Source organism: Nerophis ophidion, linkage group LG18, assembly GCF_033978795.1.
Source record: "Nerophis ophidion isolate RoL-2023_Sa linkage group LG18, RoL_Noph_v1.0, whole genome shotgun sequence".
NCBI lineage: Eukaryota > Metazoa > Chordata > Actinopteri > Syngnathiformes > Syngnathidae > Nerophis > Nerophis ophidion.
In genome coordinates this window covers 14471592-14491397 of record NC_084628.1, presented here as the reverse complement: position 1 = coordinate 14491397, position 19806 = coordinate 14471592, and the positions used below count along the sequence as shown (strand labels likewise).

The window sequence follows — 19806 nt, the reverse complement described above, 5'->3', positions numbered from 1 at the left end:
GATGTTCTCTACTAAATCCTTTCAGCAAAAATATGGCAATATCACGAAATGATCAAGTATGACACATAGATATCCCCGTTTGAATAGGAAAATCTCATTTCAGTAGGCTTTTAAGATTTTTTCTTGAAACAAAAATAAAAATACTAAAGTATCTGCTTGACTTCTGATTTCATTCATTGTAAAAAAGTCAAACAATTTTACGGTAACATTTACGGTGTTTTACTGTGAATTATAAAAATTAACGGTAAACTCTGAGGACTGAGATCCCAGTTTTTTTTTAATTGTTACCCTTAAAACCTGTGAAGGAAAAGCTAACGTTTAGATTTTATGGCAACAGTGGTTAGCTTTGATGCACGCAGATAATTCCAATTTGGGCTAGTCGTCACATTTGTTTAGGAATTGGTTGTGACATATAGCCCACTCATATATACATTATACAAAATAGAGTAGCCTGGCTACCAAGTTGTGATCCTGTCAAGATATTATTATTCTTGCTAATTGGACTATTATTACAGAAAATATTTAAAACACAATTTTTACTCTATGGAGGGCAGCCATAGCTGCGATGTGGCCCTCAATGAAAACAAGTTTGAGACACCTGACGTAGACATAAAAGTTGGGGCGGAGGGGAGATGCAAAATGGAACAAACCGGAAAGTTTGTCATTTTTTTAAAGGCTGTGTTCACACTCAGAAACAGTCCAATTAGGTTGTGACGTAAAGCACATGTGTATTAGTGGGAAAGTTTTCCTCTAATGGTCACAAAGGGACCAAATGTCCTGGAAAATCTTAACCCAAACCATCGCAAATTGTGTTTGGCTTTTTCCTCTTCTTTTTGCAAAGCAAACATTAGGGAATTGCCCTAGTGACGGCCAAAAGTAGTGATGAGAAAATGACACCTCAGTGAGTGTGGGGCACACTCACTAGCTGTATTGACACTGTACGGATACAAAGTTGCCGCTTCATAATTAACATCCACCAGTTACTGGATTAAGACAGTCACTGCCTTTGACCTGCAAAAGCCAGGAAACAATTGTATTTTTTTTCTGCACAAAACGGAATGTGAAAAGTGCAACTTTGTTCATTGAGTCAAATAGTAAAGAGAAAAAAAAAAGAAAATTTACCTAATTTTACGCTACCAGGAGTGTGAGTCAAGATTATTTTCGATTCCGAATTGTTGGGTGGCAAGTCTGTTTAAAATAGATTCTCGATTCAACAAGGATCTTGCACTATTTTATTTGGTATAAATATTCTAATTAAACCTTTTCATAATAGGCTACAAAAGCGCCCAAAAAATCCCTTTTAAAAATGGATTCTTAAAAGAAAATACGATTTTAGACAATTAATAATTTTGTTTAACATAAATAAGATGAGGTGAACATAAATAAGATGAGGTGAACGGGCATCTGGTCGGAATGCCATGCCCAAACGCCTCCTGGGGAGGTGTTTCGGGCAAGTCCGACCGGTAGGAGGCCACGGGGAAGACCCAGGACACGTTCGGAAGACTATCTCACGGCTGGCCTAGGAACGCCTCAGGATCTCCCAGGAGGAGCTGGACGAAGTGGCTGGGGAGAGGGAAGTCTGGGCTTCCCTACTTGGGCTGCTGCCCCCGCGACCCGACTTCAGATAAGCAGAAGATGGATGGATGGATAAATAAGAATCCTTTTTTCAGCACCCCGATGAATTAGATGGAGAAATTAATTTCTCCAAAGGGTGAGTCGTTTTACTTTGTTCTCATTTTCCTCCTCTTCTGCGGTTGTTTTGAATTTTTCCTTGACCGCATGTGGGTTTAGAACAGGGCGTGTTGTTTGTGAAGTCATTTGAGGCACTTGTGATTAAGGGCTACATAAATAAAACGATTGATTTTAGGTTTTAGATTTAATTTGATGGAATTTAAAACTGATCCCTTTGGGTTCATGCCCTCAGGGGAAATAAAGGTCTTAATAGTAGCAACACCATATGTTGTATACAAGACAGTAGGGCTGCGAATCTTTGGGTGTCCCACGATTCGATTCAATATCAATTCTTGGGGTCGCGATTTGATTATTAATCGATTTTTTCGAGTCAACGCGATTCTCGATTCAAAACGATTCTGTATTCATTCAATACATAGGATTTCAGCGGGATCTACCCCAGTCTGCTGACATGCTAGCAGAGTAGTTGATTTAAAAAAAACAAAAAACTTTTATAATTGTAAAGGACAATGTTTTAAAAACGGATTGCAATAATGTAAATTTGTTTTAACTATTAAACAAAACAAAAATATGACTTATTTTACCTTTGTGAAAATATTGGACACGGTGTGTTAAGCTTATGGGATGCGATGCAAGTGTAAGCCACTGTGACACTATTGTTCTTTTTTTTAATTTTTATAAATGTCTAATGATAATGTCAATGAAGGATTTTTAATCACTGCTATGCTGAAATTATAACTAATATTAACACCGTTGTTCATAATATTCATTTTTGTTTCACTACTTTTGGTTTGTTCTGTCGTGTATGTGTCTCCTCTCAATTGCTGTTTATTGCAGTTGTGAGTGTTGCTGGGTCAGGTTTGGTTTTGGAATTGGATTGCATTGCTATGGTATTGCTGTGTATTGTTTTGTTGGATTGCTAAAAATTTTTTTTTTGAATTGATTTAAAAAAAAAAAAAAAGAGAATCGATTCTGAATCGCAAAATGTGAGAATCGCGATTCCAATTCGAATCGATTTTTTCCCACACCACTACAAGACAGTAGTGGCAATAGTAGCACAGCAAGCCGAGTAAAACTGGTAAATTAAAGAAATGCTTGTGTAGACTAAAGTTAAATCATTGCATTGTTAAATAAATAAACCACATTATTATTGACGCTTAGTGGGTAGTTAAACTTATTTTTACTCTTGTAGAAGTTAAAATGTAACTCAAGCTAGAGTGGCCATGCAGCAGTGTGAACACAGTCAAATGCTTGCTGGTGTCATGTAGGTGAGTGACACCCGGTGGTTAATGCGCATGCAACACGAGCCGAGAGGCGGCGGATACCCGAAGCTGTCGCTACGCATGGCGTGCGCTTGGGAGACATCGGAGAAGGTGAAATCGGGAATGGGGTCCATGGGCTGGAAGGAAGGGTGATACACGTGGGAAGGGTGAGGGGCGACGATGGCGCCGCCCGCCGAGCAGGAGGACGGCGGGGCCTGCGGACTAGAGCTACAGATGATGGCGGGGTGAGACACGGCGGAGGACAGAGGGGGCAGAGACAGACTCTCCAGGTGCCCGAAAGATTGGCTGCGGGACTCCCGGAAAGTGGAGCGACACCTGGGTCGGTGCGAGCTTCCCTCCCCCTGCTGGCCCTCTAGCAGGGAACCCTCTACCAACCTCTGTGAGCTCAAAGCCAGGTGGGGGTCAATGTGGCGCTGGCGCAGGGACATCATGCTGGGAGCTGTAGGCACAGAGGCGACAACGTTATCAGCTATCACATACTTGACCTGCTGGTCAAGGATGAGTGGAAAGATACTCCAAAAAAGGTGCTGGGATGGATTCATCTTATTTTGTTCACTTCATAATAAAACTGCACAATCCCAACACTTGTCGTATCTTTCCTGATATCAAGTGGAAATTATAAAAAAAGGGACTATTAGTGACTATTAACAAGCAAGGTTGGTGCACGAGTGGTAAGAAGGTTACAGGTGTTTTTTTAGTGGGATTAAAACAGTGGTGTTTCCTCCAGGTGTTTACAGGTAATTCAGATAGGAGTGAATGGGTTGACAAGGGAGGACGCATCAATAAATGGCCCAACCGAGATACTTCCAAACGGGCTGACAGTCCGAACCCACGGACCACAGGTCACTGGCTCGCCGCTCCAACAGCCGGGCGCCGTCTGCAGTCATGGCGACGGGACAGCGGGTAGAGAGATGGCGAGGGTGTGAGAGGGTGAGGGAGGAGGAGAGTAGAGTGAGATTGGAAGGGAGTGTAATTAATGTTGATTCGAAGACTTACTATTGCAGCCACATAAGTCAAATACTCTGCATGACGGTTACAAACGTTGAAATGCGTTTTTCTGCATGTCATTTTTTTTGTAAGGAGAATGTGTGAGTTTTTACTAAATGGTTGCAGAAAATCACAAAGAGCACACTACAAACACTACAGCACAAAACATTCTTAGTAAGAAATCTATATTTTTTTCTTGGACAAATAAAAACCTCCAGTCATACTGGACTGGAGTCAATGTGTTTCCAGAAGGAGAACAAGCAACCAAAAAAGGCATTCAGGAAGACTGATGACACATAAGAAAATAAGTACATGGATGACATAACCCTTCTACCTCCACCACTACCAAGGTCCACAACCCTCATGAGTTCTGATGTTTGGATTTCCCCAGCAGGATCTTGGGGTGTTTAAGTGTTCGTTTGCTAATCCCCGCTGCAGGCGGCCCCAAGGATTGAGACGAACTCTTACATTGCAGAGTCGCGGGCATGATGTCCTCGTCCAGGTCGTCCATGTCGTCTGTCACGATGAAGTGTTGCAGCGTGGCGGCCCGGCCCCCCATGAAACTTGGGTCCAGGTTGAGGGCCGACGCCAGAGATGGCAAGCCCGGGTTGTTGACGATGGTGAAACCCGTGAGGATCTCGATCTGCTGCCAGCGGTGGAGCCTCTCGCGCAGGGCGGCTGTCACCTCGCCCAGCGCTTGTCTGGAACAACAGACCAATCTGGTATCTGCACATTTATACCAAAACACTTTGTTTCATCTCCATTTTTTTCAAGTCAACATACTTTCCAGTCCTTCAAAAGATTTTAGTGGAGGTACTGTTTAGTAAGCAATGTAGGGATCGCGACAATTTAGACAAATTTTAAAAATCCTCGCAAATTTTGTTCAATGCCTGCAACTTCCCCATACATTTTGGACAATCAGTGTCATTTTCACAAATGATTATTTTCCTAAACTGGGCTAAAACATGAACATCAACTCTTTAATCAAAACTCATGTTTGTTTCTTGTGTAGACAAGTTAGGAACAACAACATGTAACAATATATAAGTATTAATTTCTTAAACGGCACAACAGTTGACCTCTCGAGTACCCAGGATCTACTTCCTGTTTCTGTCTACAGAGCTAAGCCTTGTGGGGTAATGTAGTCTATATACATTTAGCAACCCATCCACATCCCCACTTGCTAATTTACATGTATTTATAGATTTATTTAACTTTTATTTATCCAGGGCAAGGCAATCAGGAATAGATTCTTATTTGCAGGCAGAATTTACAGGTTGAAGATGTTGAGGTGGAATGATAATCTCTCATCGTTGCTCATTGACTAACAAAAATTAGCGCTATACATTGCTCTCAATAGTTCACAAATGCTCTTAGCGCTTAGGGATAAATGTGTTGGAACATCATTGAATGTTTAAGATGGACAAACATTATTGAAGCGTAAAAAACAGGGAGAATGTCTGCAACTTGTGGACAATAAGAAGCGTTTGGTGTTCTTCCTTTCTGTTATTATAATTTATTGTTCTAATATAAAATACTACAGTGATTGACAATGACCACTGAGTGTGTGCTTTACCGACATTTCGTGTCTACTTTTAAGTCTGCACGGTATAAAACAAGTAAAAAAATCAATATACTTAGACTTTAGTCTAGTCTAAGTATATTGATTATTTTATGCAACAACATTTCGTTCTTATCAGTGCTGTAAGGTTCAAATTTGAATGACAATAAAAAGTAAAAAAAATCAATACAGAATTTATTTTAAAATCTCTGTTGAAATCCTGTGTGTTTTGAGGTTACAAGCAACAGTTAAAATATTGACAACAAATTTATAAAATCCCAAGTTGATCCAATGATAGTGAAAACAATTAGTCTCAAAACATTGCAACTTTTGTCGCAACTTTCTGAAGAAGCTGCTGCTATTTCAGACATTTTAGGCTGCAAACAATCACAAAAAAGCCAGCCAAATCCTGAAAGGGATTGACGAGATGGTATTTGAGAATATTGTGTGGTCTTATCTTTTTGCTTACTAAAATTTTAGGCTGCAAACAATCACAAAAAAGCCAGCCAAATCCTGAAAGGGATTGACGAGATGGTATTTGAGAATATTGTGGTCTTATCTTTTTGCTTACTAAAAGTAGTTTCTAATATTTTAGAAGGTTAAAATTCAAGCACCCCTAAAATCCTGACTTACTTAGCTGCCAAAATTTTGTGGTCCACATCATCCAGAGAGGAGCTGTGCGCCACATGGAACGTCCCAAACAGGGTGTTCCTCTTTTTCTTGATCTTCTCAGCCTGAGGAAAGCAAAGAAAGTTACTGTATCTCAAACAACAACATGATCCTCCTGTCACAAGTCCTGCGTGCGTACCCCTTCTTTGGCCACCAGGAGCTGCCGTTCTGCATTTTGCTTCTTGATGTTGTAGTACTGAACCTCTACTTCGTGAGTGAGCTGCAGCCACTTCTGGAGAGAGTCTGGAGGCGACCAGCTACTCCGTGACTCCAGCTCCTTTTCGGCTTTCTTCAGAGCCATGCGCACCTGAGGTTGACACCAAACATGTTTTTTTCAGTCATCGTGTTTCTAGAAAAAACTTGGAAACGGGCTAAGCTGTGTTCCAGCCAAACTCCTGCGTGGGTGTATTTACCTCGATGGACCAAAACATACGTGTTTCAAGTGAGAAACGACAATACACTCATTGTATTCAACACATCTCGGGCCTTACTAAAAACAGAATACCTGCTCAAGCTCCTCTTCGGCATACTTTTGCCGACTGAGTTCGTTCTCTGTGCCCTCTCGCAGATCCCTCAGTCGTTGGGCTTCCTGCTTGGCTGTGCTGATCTCATCCCGCAGCTTCTGTTCCAGGTTGACCTTCTCCACCTCCACCGTGCGGTGGTGGTCCTGGGCAATCTGCAGCCTGACGGCAAAATAAAATCAAAGATGACCATTGTTTTACTCAATATTTCCGCGCATTGTGGTTACGATGCACTCCCCCTAATTATTTGAAACTGTAGTTTTGGCCATAAAACACAAGATTAGCTCGAAAAACAGCTAAAACGCCTGACGTGGAAATTACAGTAGCCTGTGTGCACCACAAGAACGCAGCTATGTGAGCCTGATACAGTTGCACTATAATGCCAAAAGTATTTGGCCACCCATCCAAATGATCAGAATTATGGTGTGGGGTTATTTTTCAGTGCTTAGGTTGGCCCCTCAGATCAAGTTAAAAGAACTTTGAATGCTCCAGGATACCAAAACATTTTAGACAATTCCATGCTCCCAACCTTGTGGGAACAGTTTGGATCGGGCCCCTTCCTCTTCCAACATGACAAGATCCATAAAGACACTCGACTGGCCTGCACAGAGTCCTGACCTCAACCCGATAGAACACTTTTGGGATGAATTATAACAGAGACTGAGAGCCAAGCCTTCACGACCAACATCAATCAGTGTGTGACCTCACCAATGCGCATTTGGAAGAATGGTCAAAAATTCCTATAAACACACTCCGCAACCTTGTGGACAGCCTTCCCAGAAGAGTTAAAGTTGTAAAAGCTGCAAAAGGTGGACCGACACCATATTAAACCCTATGGGTTAGGAATGGGATGGTACTTCAAGTTCATATGTGAATCAAGGCGGGTGGCCAAATACTTTTAGCAATATAATGTACACTGTGGAAGGATAAAGTCACACATCAATTAACTTTTTGCACGTCATTATGTGTCCCAAACGTGAGGCAGACACTTCTGGGGGCAAAGTGCCATACAAATGGAAAGTGGAAGTAAAAAGTGATGTCAGACATCGTAAAATGCTCAGTTGGTCAAATGTGTGAATGTTGTCTATCTGTGATGACCTGTGATGAGGGAGCGACTTGTCCAGGGTGTACCCCGCCTTCTGCCCGAATGCAGCTGAGAAAGGCTCCAGCATCCCCCACGACCCCGAAAGGGACAAGGGGTAGAAAATGGATGGATGGAAATGCTGCAACCATCATCAAGGACAGAGACACATCAGTACCTTTGAACATGTAAAATTATATTCACAAAGCTGACTCATTGTCTCATCTGTCTCCTCTTTCTTGTCACATCCCGTCCAGTGTGCAAGACAACCACAACAATAAAGGGAAAATGTTGTCCTCTTTTGTTACATCAATGTTCCGTTTAACTCTGATATTTGAAAACTGAATTTTTACATGTCTTTCATGTGTTGTGTACAGTGTGACTGAGATGCCTTAAGGGGTCCTTTCATGCAAGAACTTTTTTTTTTCTTACAGCTGGAATCTGAAAAAAATTAATAACAGGTAAACGTCCATTGATTTCAGAAATGATTTGATATAAAGTGCCAAGCTTATATTTGTAATAATTTTGATGATTATGAATATGGGGACAAGCAGTATAAAATGGATAGTTTACAGTTTCTGAAAACTCAAAATTTTCAATTCGCGGTTTTCATGAAGTGAAAGCAATAATCATCAAAATGATATTAAATTACATCTTTAAATATCTTGAGTTGCATGTTATGAGCCTATATCATATCTTAGTTTCACCTTACAAATCTAATTTCCGGTATAAACAAACTTTTGCATGATATTCATATTCAAATTTTTTACCTGTATTGGTACAGAGTTTTTTGTGTATTTAGGATCTGCTTAAGTCCCAAAAAAGTGAAATCAAACCGTGGAGAGATGGTGGAGATGTTTATAAAACAATCGTGCCTTCTTTCATACCTCCTCCAAAGAAACTGTTTGGAATTTGCCTCAAGTTTGATGTTTTTCCTAGGTGTGACTTTAACGGATTGTCTTTAAATGGTAGAGATTTACCATAAGTGCTTTGGGCGAGTCGGCCATTGAAGTTTGCACTGCAGTCAAAAAGCTCCTTTTTTATCCTCTTTTTGTGTGGCAGACTGACTCGTACATGCATCCTCTGCTGTTTGTCATTTCTAATACAAAGTCATGTTTAGTTTAAACTTATATCTGTCAGTAGACTCCATATGGAAGCGCTAAAAACTACATGACGGGGAGAGGATACAGTCAAAGAAGTGGAGGCACGAAAATAAGCCCACAAAACAGCTCATCCCGAAGAGATGGCCAGAATGCATCTTAAAAATGGTCTGTAAAACAATCCATGCAAAATCTTGACCAATGCATCACCATTACATATAATGGAGACTACGAGAAAATGTTTTAAATGTAGAAAAAAAAACCTCATAATTTGACCACTATAAAAGTGGACCTTCAATGAAATTCATCTTTTCTGACTAATAAATATTGTGACATTATTGGATACCCGTGTTAAATAAATAATGCCAACGTATCAACTCCTAAGGGTCATGCATGTTGGCGTGAGCTCGCATGCAGTATCGGATGCTTTTTAGCGGGGTTGTGCAATCAGGCTACGTGTTGACGTCACGGCGAGAGGGAAGCACTTATTTAGACATTAAAGTCAAGCGCTAAGCCAGAGGGAAGCTACGAAGGTAAGCTAAAGTATTACTTCCATCTAACTGTAGCATGCAGTGACAAAAAGGCTGCTAAAAGCGGCTGTTTTTTGTACTCTCTGAATCTTTTGGACAGTGTGCAGGTGTACCTAATTATGGGACACGGTGCATTCTATATACGTTGTTTATTTTTGATCGTGTCTGGAAAATAAAAAAAGCAACTTCAATTTGAAAAGGGTTGGGCGTAGTTTTATGTGCAAAATGTACACATCCAATACATATCTAGACCGCAAGGATGTGTTTTAAATGTAAATTAAAATCATCACAAGTTCCCTTTAGCTTCGCATTCAGGCTAAAACATGTCAGTTTAGGTTTGTAAAACGAGGACCACCTGTATTTCATTAAAAATAATTCCAAGCATTTTTTGTACAGGTAGTGGGTGTGGCGTGACCAAAAACTCAATCAGCAGAAAGCATGGCTGAGGAGTATAAAGAGCAAAGAGCTCAGATCAGCTGTTGGGGCGCTCACAATGAAAAGGCAAGAATGGGAACAGCTGTCAGAGTACAATTATAGATCAGTACAGTGTGCTGCTCGATGCTTGTGTATAAATGGGGTTTATTTTTAGACAGGAGCATGACTTAACCAAAGTCTTCCCAAGGAGGGCTTTATTGCCCATGACTTAATTACTTAGTGCTTAGTCACGCACAGAACCCCTTTTTTCAAAAGACTTTAATTTGAGTCCAAATTAATCATAATAGTACAATGTGTGTGACATTTAACAGGATGCTGGCAATACCGTCTTTGGTCACTGAGGAGCAGCATTCTCTTCCTGGTGAAGCAAAGAATGAAAGATGATCCAGGCTGACCATGGTGGAAAAATAAGGCTCGGCCCGGTGCTGTCCCGCTAAAACCTTTGACCGTGACCTCTGCTACACTTGCAGCTGAGCTTTTGAAAGCACCTGCGCAGCTCTGGCGCCCATGGAGAAGATTCCAACTACCAGGATGTATTCCAAGAAAAAGGTAATCGGTTATTGTACTTTTGGATATTAACTGTGGTGTTTATGAGTCTGGCAGACAGCAAATGTGGGCCGCAAGCTCATTCATTGCCAACGCGTCCTTGGCGCCGCCGGTCCTTGACGCCAGTGCTTTTTTTCCACCATGTCTGTCTGCAACTCCAGTCCTAGTGTGGCCAAATTAGCGCCGGAGCCCACATGTTAAGCGGTCATGCTTAACACCATCTCCCAGCAGTGAATCAGAGCCTCTGTGTCAAAGCAGTGCTCCCAAAAGGCTCCCAGGAAATCCATCTCCGGTCAAAACCTCCTCCCACCGTCTCCCCACAGCCCGGGCCACTTGATACCACCACAGGACGGGCTTGAAGGTATGGAAAGAAAGCAGCTGGCAGCGGGATCAGGAGGAAAGGCGCAGCCACAGACATACTTCGCTGCCTCAGCTCCAGGAACAGTGCGACAAACGACACTGATGAACATTAACGCGCCACTAAAACTTACCGATTTCAAACTAATCTTGTAAATAAATAAATAAAAACTTACAGTACTTTGTGCAACATCACCAAGACAGATTTAAAGCATTTAAAACTCTGTTCTAGCATATCAAGTTTTTGAAGCACTTACAAGGAGCCTGAACAGTGACAAACCATGACGGCACCCAAGTAAATCCACACCCAAGTAACAAATTATAGCTTGTCTGGTTCTATAAGGCCAATATGATTGATTTACAAAAATGAAAGAAGCACAAATGTATGGCACCTCAGGCACATGCTATGAAAGCATGCACATAAAGCATCCTTGGTATGGAGAATTCACTCGTCTGAGTACTTAAAAAAACGTTTCATCGACAATCCAGTCAACTGAGTGCGGAGAGTAAAACAACATGTCTATAGAAACAAGTGTTTCCCAAAGGCCTGTAATCTATCAGTGGCGGTGGGGTAAATAACATCATCATCTAATTTGCAAAAACATAAATAAAACATCTCACATGATGTACTTACAGTAGGAGGCCATTTATACTTCAAATACATTTCTTAAAACCTTAGAAAAGTAAACGTGACTTCTGCACTGATCAAAAGTTGTTGATCATAACATAAGCAAAACCAAAAGCTTTGAAAGTAAAATTTTTCAAAATAAGAGTATCAGCATAAGCATGCTTAATCACTGACAATTCTAAACAGGTAGCCAAAATCTATTCGTGGCGTCCAAATTAGAGTGTGGTGGGGCGTGTATGGGAAACACTGAACACAGCACTGACTGACAAGTGACCATTGACTAGCTCTTAGTTTAAAAGGTTAAAAGGAGCCATACATGAGATTCATGTATTAGTGTATCCTTGAAAGGAAAAGGACGAGACGGTGCACACACTTGTAAGCACATTCTATGCATTCCTGGTCCCATTAGCAGGGCTCAGAATAGTTCCTAAGGCTTCAGTCACCTACAACTGGGATGCTTCTGTTGCTCAACCTCAAAACGGGTCAAATAAATACTTTGTCTTGAATAGGCACCAATCTGCTAGGCTGTATAAACATGATAAATAACTGAAGCCAGATGTTGCAAAAGATGGTAAGGATCTGGGAGGCATCGTCAAAGTGCTATTTTTTATGTGCAACTAAAAGCTAGATTGTGTGGAAGCCAAGTTGTGTTAAGATAAAAAGGTCCAAAGGGTTGCAGCAAAAAAGACTGCAACCCTTCTGGAATGGTACGACGTTAAAGGAGCTGACAAACTGGATTAAGCAGAATTTCTCGAACACCTTCCGGATAAATTATTATTATTCATGGGAGCATTTAAATATTTTTGATATGCCAGCTACGTTTTGTTCAATGTCTGTAGACTCTCGCACACAAGAAGAACCTGCTAAATTAACCAACTTACTTTCACTTCTGCTAGAAAGAGACCCTTACTGGAAGAAAGCCTGTTTAAGTGTGAGGTGAGGAAGTGGAGGGTGCAAAAACTCACTTTTTTTGTAGGTCATGCAGACTCTGCTCAGCTCTTTGCAGGCCCTCCAGGTCCTTCATCATCCTCTTCATGTGGTCTTTGGAGTAGCGGTTCTGGATATAGGCAAACCAGCAGCCCCCCATCCCGATCACAATTGACACCACCAGCGCGAGGTCCTTCAAGTGGTTGTGTCTGTTCACTGGGAGGCGCAAACACACACAAAGGGGGGATTTTTGTATTTAGTTCCACAGTATTTCCTGCCTGAAGTCATTTATATTACATTTACACCAGTGCTCCCTAAAACAGAAAAACAAGGAGTTGCCGATCCATCGGCCACAGTCAGTATGGGACGCAAAAATGACAAAGCATGTGACGCCATTGCCGATTAAAGACTTTGAAATGCCGATCTCCTCTGGCTAATATTGTATTTTTTTGTAGTGCCGCGACGAACAAGCTAGAAGCCCAGGGTGTATCTCCATACACTATGTGGAACACCTCCCCTAAGTTAATAACAGTTATCACCTCCATTGCGGAAAATAAACAAAATTTCTTAGTATAGTAAGTATCATTATCAAGTATCACTGGAATGCCCTCACACGCCTCCCTGGGGAGGTGTTTAGGGCACGTCCGACGGGTAGGAGGCCGTGGGGAAAACCCAGGACACGTTGGGGAGACTATGTCTCCTGACTGGCCTGGGAACGCCACGGGATCCCCCGGGAGGAACTGGACGAAGTAGCTGGGGAGAGGGAACTCTGGGCTTCTCTGCTTAGGCTGCTGCCCCCGCGATTCGACCTCGGATAAGCAGAAGAATTGGATGGATGGACCTCCACTGCGGCAAATAAACTTCATTTCTTAGTATCTTAAGTATCATTATCAAGTCAGCCCTGTCTTCCAATCACTGTAAGACGAGGCGAAAGAAGCAGGAATGCTAGGAGCAGAGCTAACCGCTGAGCTAGTTTTATAAAACACCAAGACATAGGTGAATCGTAAAGCTACAACGTGTAGATTGAAACATCTTACAGCAATAAGTAAGTAGTTATTTAGGGGAAGTTAACAAGAACATTAATAAGAGTAAAGAGAGGAGAATATAAAAATTGTTGGTGGGTCAGCATTGTTGCAGCCAGAAGTAAACAACATGCAAGAGGGGGGCTTGATCCTTAAATTGGTGCTGTCTACACCAAGGGTAGTATGAGTAAATGATTGATACTTAAATTATTAAGTCAGTTGTTCTCAAATAGTGGGACGAATCCCCCTAAGGAGGCACGGTGCGAGTATCAAATGGCCTTAGTTGGTCAAAAAATGCTTATAAAGGATTTTTTTCCAGGCATTGTAAGTTGAGCTATACTTTTTTCGTCTATATTATTTGAATTTTAAGTTAACAAGGATAAAATGTTATGTAGATGTGTACTTATAAAAATTATATAGACATATGATACTATTTATAGTTGTGGCGGAGAGTGAGGCGCGGAATATTTTCGTCTTCCTGGGCAATGGGGGCCGGTGGGGGTCACAACAAAAAGTATTTGAGAAGCATTGGATTAGATCACTACATTTTTTGTCGTGTTTCTTAATGTTTATAAATGCAGGTAATAATTATCTGGACACTGGAGGACTAAGAGCAAAAAATATGTCATTCAGTTTTTTATTTTGTTTAGTTTTTGTGTTCTATTAACTTTGTTTTGATCAAACAATTGTATGTAATATAATAAGGAAATATTGTAATGATATTAACTATCAAAAGCACTCACTGTAAATACATAGAAAAATGTACAGTTAATACATGTGATCAGAATCAGCGGCATAAAACGTTGATCGGAACATCCCTAATAAAGCATTAATATATTTAATGAATTTAGTTTATTATAATTAATTACCCCTAGAGTCAATCATGTGTCACTGTAATAATCCTGATTATAATACATCCATTCATACATTTTCTACCGCTTATTTCCTTTGGGGTAGCGGGGGGCGCTGGTGCCTATCTCAGCTACAATCCGACGGAAGGCGGGGTATACCCTGGACAAGTTGCCACCTTATGATACAATTAATATAATACCATATTACTACATTATAATCGTATTTTACACCAAAAAAAATGCAAACACAGCCATTCCTTACCATCTGGAAACAGAGGTCATTAAACATTTAAAAGTAATTGTAAACAAATATTTGGGCAAGGCCCCAGATCAGGTTTAGACCCGCCTCTAATTCCTATAGCTGCACTTGAAAGTCTAGTCATGCTCTCCTTTTTAATTGCTGCAATGTAAAAGGTGCCCCTGCCTTCAAGAAAAGAGATATGCAATGTTCCTTCTTGGAGTCTCTCAAACAAAACGTAAAAAAGGTTTGTAAGTCAGCCGAGTGTCTTTCTTTATAGAGCGGGAGTCGAGTTCAAAGCACACCCTGTATTAAAATGCAAGTGCACAACTCACACTTGACACAAGTCAAGCTTTCAACATTCATATAAAAAGTTCCGTAACTTGAATATTTGCAAGAAAACATACTGATTAATTCCACTCCAGGTCGACCGCTGGAAAGGTGCGGACGCACTTGTGCTTTAATCAGCGTACTGAATTGGCAAACACTGGCCCGGAGGACGATGGGCTCATTGTGCGCGTGTCTTAAAATGCTGCTTGGGCGAGAAAGTCACAGTGTGAGCTCACCGCTTTTGAGAGGCTGTCAAAGCCAGACGCCGCTAGTGTGCATCTCTGTAGAGGTGGCACAAAATCCACGGTGACACATGCCACACGCAGACCACTGCACAATGTGCCCCCATGCTGTTTCTTGCCAATTGAAATGCACTTTTTACACTTTTTTCAGTTGGAGATGATGTAAACATGTCAAAGTAGGACAACTATTGTAACACAATTTGTATGAACTGGCATGTGTCCACCCCAGCTGGTCACATGCACTGAGATTACCCGGCAGGATAAACCCATAATACTGACTTAATCATTTCCTGGTTTCACACGCAGCTTTCGCCTGTACCACAGACTTTTGAATATTTCGCAGCATGCTTTCTGCAAATTGAGTCACTTCCCGAAAGGAAGCGGAAGCAAGCCGCCTTACAAGAGGGCCAAATTTGCCACATAAACCGTCTAAAACTTTTGGAGTGGACAGAGATGATCACGTGGCGCTTCAGTAGTTTAAACAAGGAAGTAGTAAACATTGGAATTCCAGCTACTATGTTGACAAAAAGGCAACAATTGTTTAGAAAAAAAATAAGCAAGAATGAAATGCACTTAGACTCCACCCTGCCACTCAAGTCCAAGCATCTGGAACTAAACGGTAATGCATATTAAACAAGCATGACAATCCCACTGCGGTTTATTCTTTTTTTTTTCTTTTAAATTATGCAATATGCAGCTTACTGAGAGGTGCTCCAAACAACACTGTGTCCAAAGATTTGAGCTGCAACTTCTGAACGTGGCTGCGATCCAGAATCTTGAGAATGGTGTGTGTCAGAGTGTTGTTCTTCACAGCCAGCCTGAGAGAGAACAGACATGTGGAAGGAAGTCAACGCTAGCTGCATACACACCTGGATTGTGTTCAATAACCTTAAAGTGGGAAATACAGCACACATCATGTAGTTTCGAATGAACCATTGCAGCTTTTACAAACACAAAGGAAAGCAAAATATGAATACATTGAGTCATCTTACCTTGGCATTGTGCTCCCGTTAAAGCTCATCTTACGAAAGGCCTCCACATACTGAGGCAGTTCCACGTAGGTGATGAGCCATTCGACCACCTCATCCACCGTCCAGTTATACACTGAGGAAAACAGTAAGATGTAAAGTTGTCACAGTATTTTTGTATGTACTGTATGTATATGGTACCCATCTGTACTGTACCAAAATGATACGAACCAATTCCTCACACATTTTAAGTGAGGTAAAGGAAGTGTAAATGTGCATGAAAGCAGACGTCAAAGCAAGACATTTGGCGTGGAAGCACAGCTTTAGACAAACGAAGACGGTGCAGTCTAGCCTCTAGCTAGTGATAGAGGGTAAACTTTAGATAAGGCTTCTTCTGTCATAAAGTCTCCTGTTTTGGACACTTTGCCCTCCCGGTGAAATACAAACCCTGTTTCCATATGAGTTTGGAAATTGTGTTGGATGTAAATATAAACGGGATGCAATGATTTGCAAATCTTTTTAAACCCACATTCAATTTAATATGCTACAAAGACAACATATTTGATGTTCTAACTGATAAAACATTTTTTTTTCTGCAAATAATCCTTAACTTTAGAATTTGATGCCAGCAACACGTGTCAAAGAAATTGGGAAAGGTGGCAATAAATACTGATAAAGTTGAGGAATGCTCATCAAACACTTATATGGAACATCCCACAGGTGTGCAGGCCAATTGGGAACAGATGGGTGCCATGATTAGGTATAAAAACAGCTTCCTAAAAAATGCTCAGTCTTTCACATGAAAGGATGGGGCGAGGTACACCCCTTTGTCCACAACTGTGTGAGCAAATAGTCAAACAGTTTAAGAACAACGTTTCTCAAAGTGCAATTGCAAGAAATTTAGGGATTTCAACATCTACGGTCCATAACAACATCAAAATGTTCAGAGAATCTGGAGAAATCACTCCACGTAAGCAGCATGGCCGGAAACCAACTTTGAATGACTGTGACCTTTGAACCTTCAGACGGCACTGTATCAAAAACTGACATCAATCTCTAAAGGATATCACCGTATGGGCTCAGGGACACTTCAGAAAACCACTGTCACTAAATACAGTTCGTCGTTACATCTGTAAGTGCAAGTTAAAGCTGTACTATGCAAAGCAAAAGCCATTTATCAACAACATCCAGAAACGCCGCCGGCTTCTCTGGGCCCAAGATCATCTAAGATGGACTGATGCTAAATGGAAAAGTGATCTGTGTTCTGATGAGTCCACATTTCAAATTGTTTTTGGAAATATTTGACATTGTGTCAACCGGACCAAAGGGGAAGCGAACCATCCAGACTGTTATCAATGCAAAGTTCAAATGCCAGCATCTGTGATGGTATGGGGGTGCATTACTGCCCAAGGCATGGGTAACTTACACATTTGTGAAGGCACCATTAATGCTGAAAGGTACATACAGGTTTTGGAACAACATATGCTGCCATCTAAGCGCCGTATTTTTCATGGACGCCCCTGCTTATTTCAGCAAGACAATGCCAAGCCACATTCAGCACGTGTTACAACAGCGTGGGTTTGTAAAAAAAAAAAAGAGTGCGGGTACTTTCCTGACCCGCCTGCAGTCCAGACCTGTCTCCCATCGAAAATATGTGGCGCATTATGAAGCGTAAAATACGACAGCGGAGACCGGGGACTGTTGAACGACTGAAGCTCTTCATAAAACAAAAATGGGAAAGAATTCCACTTTCAAATCTTCAACAATTAGTTTCCTCAGTTCCCAAACGTTTATTGAGTGTTGTTAAAAGAAAAGGTGATGTAACACAGTGGTGAACATGCCCTTTCCCAAATACTTTGGCACGTGTTGCAGCCATGAAATTCTAAGTTAATTATTATTTGCAAAAAAAAATAAAGTTTATGAGTTTGAACTTTGAACATCAAAAATCTTGTCTTTCTAGTGCATTCAGCTGAATATGGGTTGAAAAGGATTTGCAAATAATTGTATTCCATTTATATTTACATCTAACACAATTTCCCAATTCATATGGAAACGGGGTTTGTACGTAAAAGGACAAAAACAAGCGGCTAACAGTAGGGTGCCGTTACTGTTCCAATTATGGCATATCTTTACACACTTAGTAGGAAGTAATCAACTCAAAACTGCTTCTGAACATTAAGTATTTTGCCTCCCTTCCTGTGGCTGAATAAGCTAGATATTATATACTGCCATATATAATGTGGATCGTGGCAGTGGCTGCCCGTATCACTGGCTTTAGTGGTTAGTGCATCTGCCTCACAATACTAAGGTCCTGAGCAGTCCTGGGTTCAATCCCGGGCTCGGGATCTTTTTGTGTGGAGTCCTCATGTTCTCCCCGTGACTGCGTGGGTTCCCTCCGGGTACTCCGGCATCCTCCCACCTCCAAAGACATGCACCTGGGTGGGGATAGGTTGATTGGCAACTCTAAATGGGCCCTAGTATGTGAATGTTGTCTGTCTATCTGTGTTGGCCCTACAATGAGATGGCGACTTGTCCAGGGTGTACACCGCCTTCCGCCAGAATGAAGCTGAGATAGGCTCCAGTGATCCCCCGCGCTCCCAAAACCAAAAGGGACAAGCGGTAGGAAATGGATGGATGGATGGATGGATTATACACTGCTGCCATCAACACGTATAATAGAAAAAACATACAAAACAATAATAACTAAATTAGGAGGATTTGCTAAAAATGTTATAGCTGCATTTCAGAGATATGCTTCCATTTTACTCAAGTAATCACTTAACGCTGCACTGTCATTGGCATGACTGCAGACACTTCTTACTTGCTCCCCACAGAGCTTCACAAGCCAGGTTGAGTTGGATCCACTTCCCTGGTTCTATCCGCAAGCCGCACTGGCTCGAATGTCAAAAGGCCTGAATGTACTGTGGAGTGAGCGAGTATGCTATGCTTTTGACTAGAGGGATTATTTTTAGTCTTTCTATTCATTTCAATTAAAAACTGCCCTATTGGGACAGTGGGACTGGCAATGAAGAATGGCCGAAAAGCTATTGAAGTTGTTTTTTTTTTTAACGCAGAACAAGTCAATAGGTTGTATTCACATGTCGTCACGTACGGCTAATTAACTATGCAAGTGGTGGTCAAGCGAGCGTCTGTTGGTGTTTTGGGAGGCATTTTGCCTTTCTCAAAGAAAAATGGCCTTTGCTAACCATTTAAACCGCAAAAAATGATAAGTTCTTCTGAGTTCCTTGACAAGTAATCAAAAAGGGAGAAAGATGTCAAATTCAAGGAAACAGAGTTGAAGAATGCACACGTTTGCGGTGATCACTTCGTTAAAGGTCTGTTTGATAACTTTTAACATTAAGTATTTCCCATTCAAGCATTATCAAGGTATTATTTGTATTCTATCATACTTTGAATTCTTAAAATCGTATTTTTGTTACGAGTGTTTTGTAAACCACCAACTAAAATAGATTTTACCAAAGGCAGCAATCATTAATTAGGCTTTCAGCACACGCACAATGTTGACATCAATAGGTATATTTTGATGAAGACGAGCAAAAACACATGTACATGTAACAACGCCTGCAACAACAAGACAAAATGGCCGAAACTTAACCGGCCATGCAGTTATAGTAAGATGTGATCACTTCTCTGTCTTCTTTCACAACCAGCTAGGTCTTCAATGGTATCACCGATTATCTTTATGAGTGGTTAACATAATGAGAAAAGGAAAAACAGTGAATCAAGGCTACAGAGTGCTACTCGCAGCTTGTTTACAAGGACTCGTCCTCACAAAACTTTTTTTTTTTTTTTTTAACGTACAGGGATCAATTATATT

At 41.1% G+C, this 19806-nt stretch overlaps 1 protein-coding gene and 1 long non-coding RNA gene across 7 annotated transcripts in view; one reads left to right on the top strand and one right to left on the bottom strand.

Moving 5' to 3' along the window:
- stim1a (stromal interaction molecule 1a) overlaps positions 1–19806 on the bottom strand; it is a 49087-nt gene that overhangs the window by 3530 nt on the left and 25751 nt on the right. The window contains exons 5-13 of one of the 6 annotated variants that reach the window (XM_061877325.1): positions 15993–16104; positions 15703–15818; positions 12356–12533; positions 6698–6875; positions 6332–6499; positions 6157–6257; positions 4431–4663; positions 3772–3852; positions 3018–3414 (exon numbers count right to left, since the gene is read on the bottom strand). In XM_061877325.1, the coding sequence (XP_061733309.1) occupies positions 3018–3414; positions 3772–3852; positions 4431–4663; positions 6157–6257; positions 6332–6499; positions 6698–6875; positions 12356–12533; positions 15703–15818; positions 15993–16104 (1564 nt within the window). Of the gene's footprint in view, positions 1–3017; positions 3415–3771; positions 3853–4430; positions 4689–6156; positions 6258–6331; positions 6500–6697; positions 6876–12355; positions 12534–15702; positions 15819–15992; positions 16105–19806 lie in introns of those variants that run through there. The other 5 variants (XM_061877327.1, XM_061877330.1, XM_061877326.1 and 2 more) reach the window with 5 other exon arrangements.
- On the top strand, positions 9920–10937 carry LOC133536783 (uncharacterized). The gene is made up of 2 exons (XR_009802544.1): positions 9920–10408; positions 10567–10937. It is a non-coding gene; the product is annotated as an uncharacterized LOC133536783 (long non-coding RNA).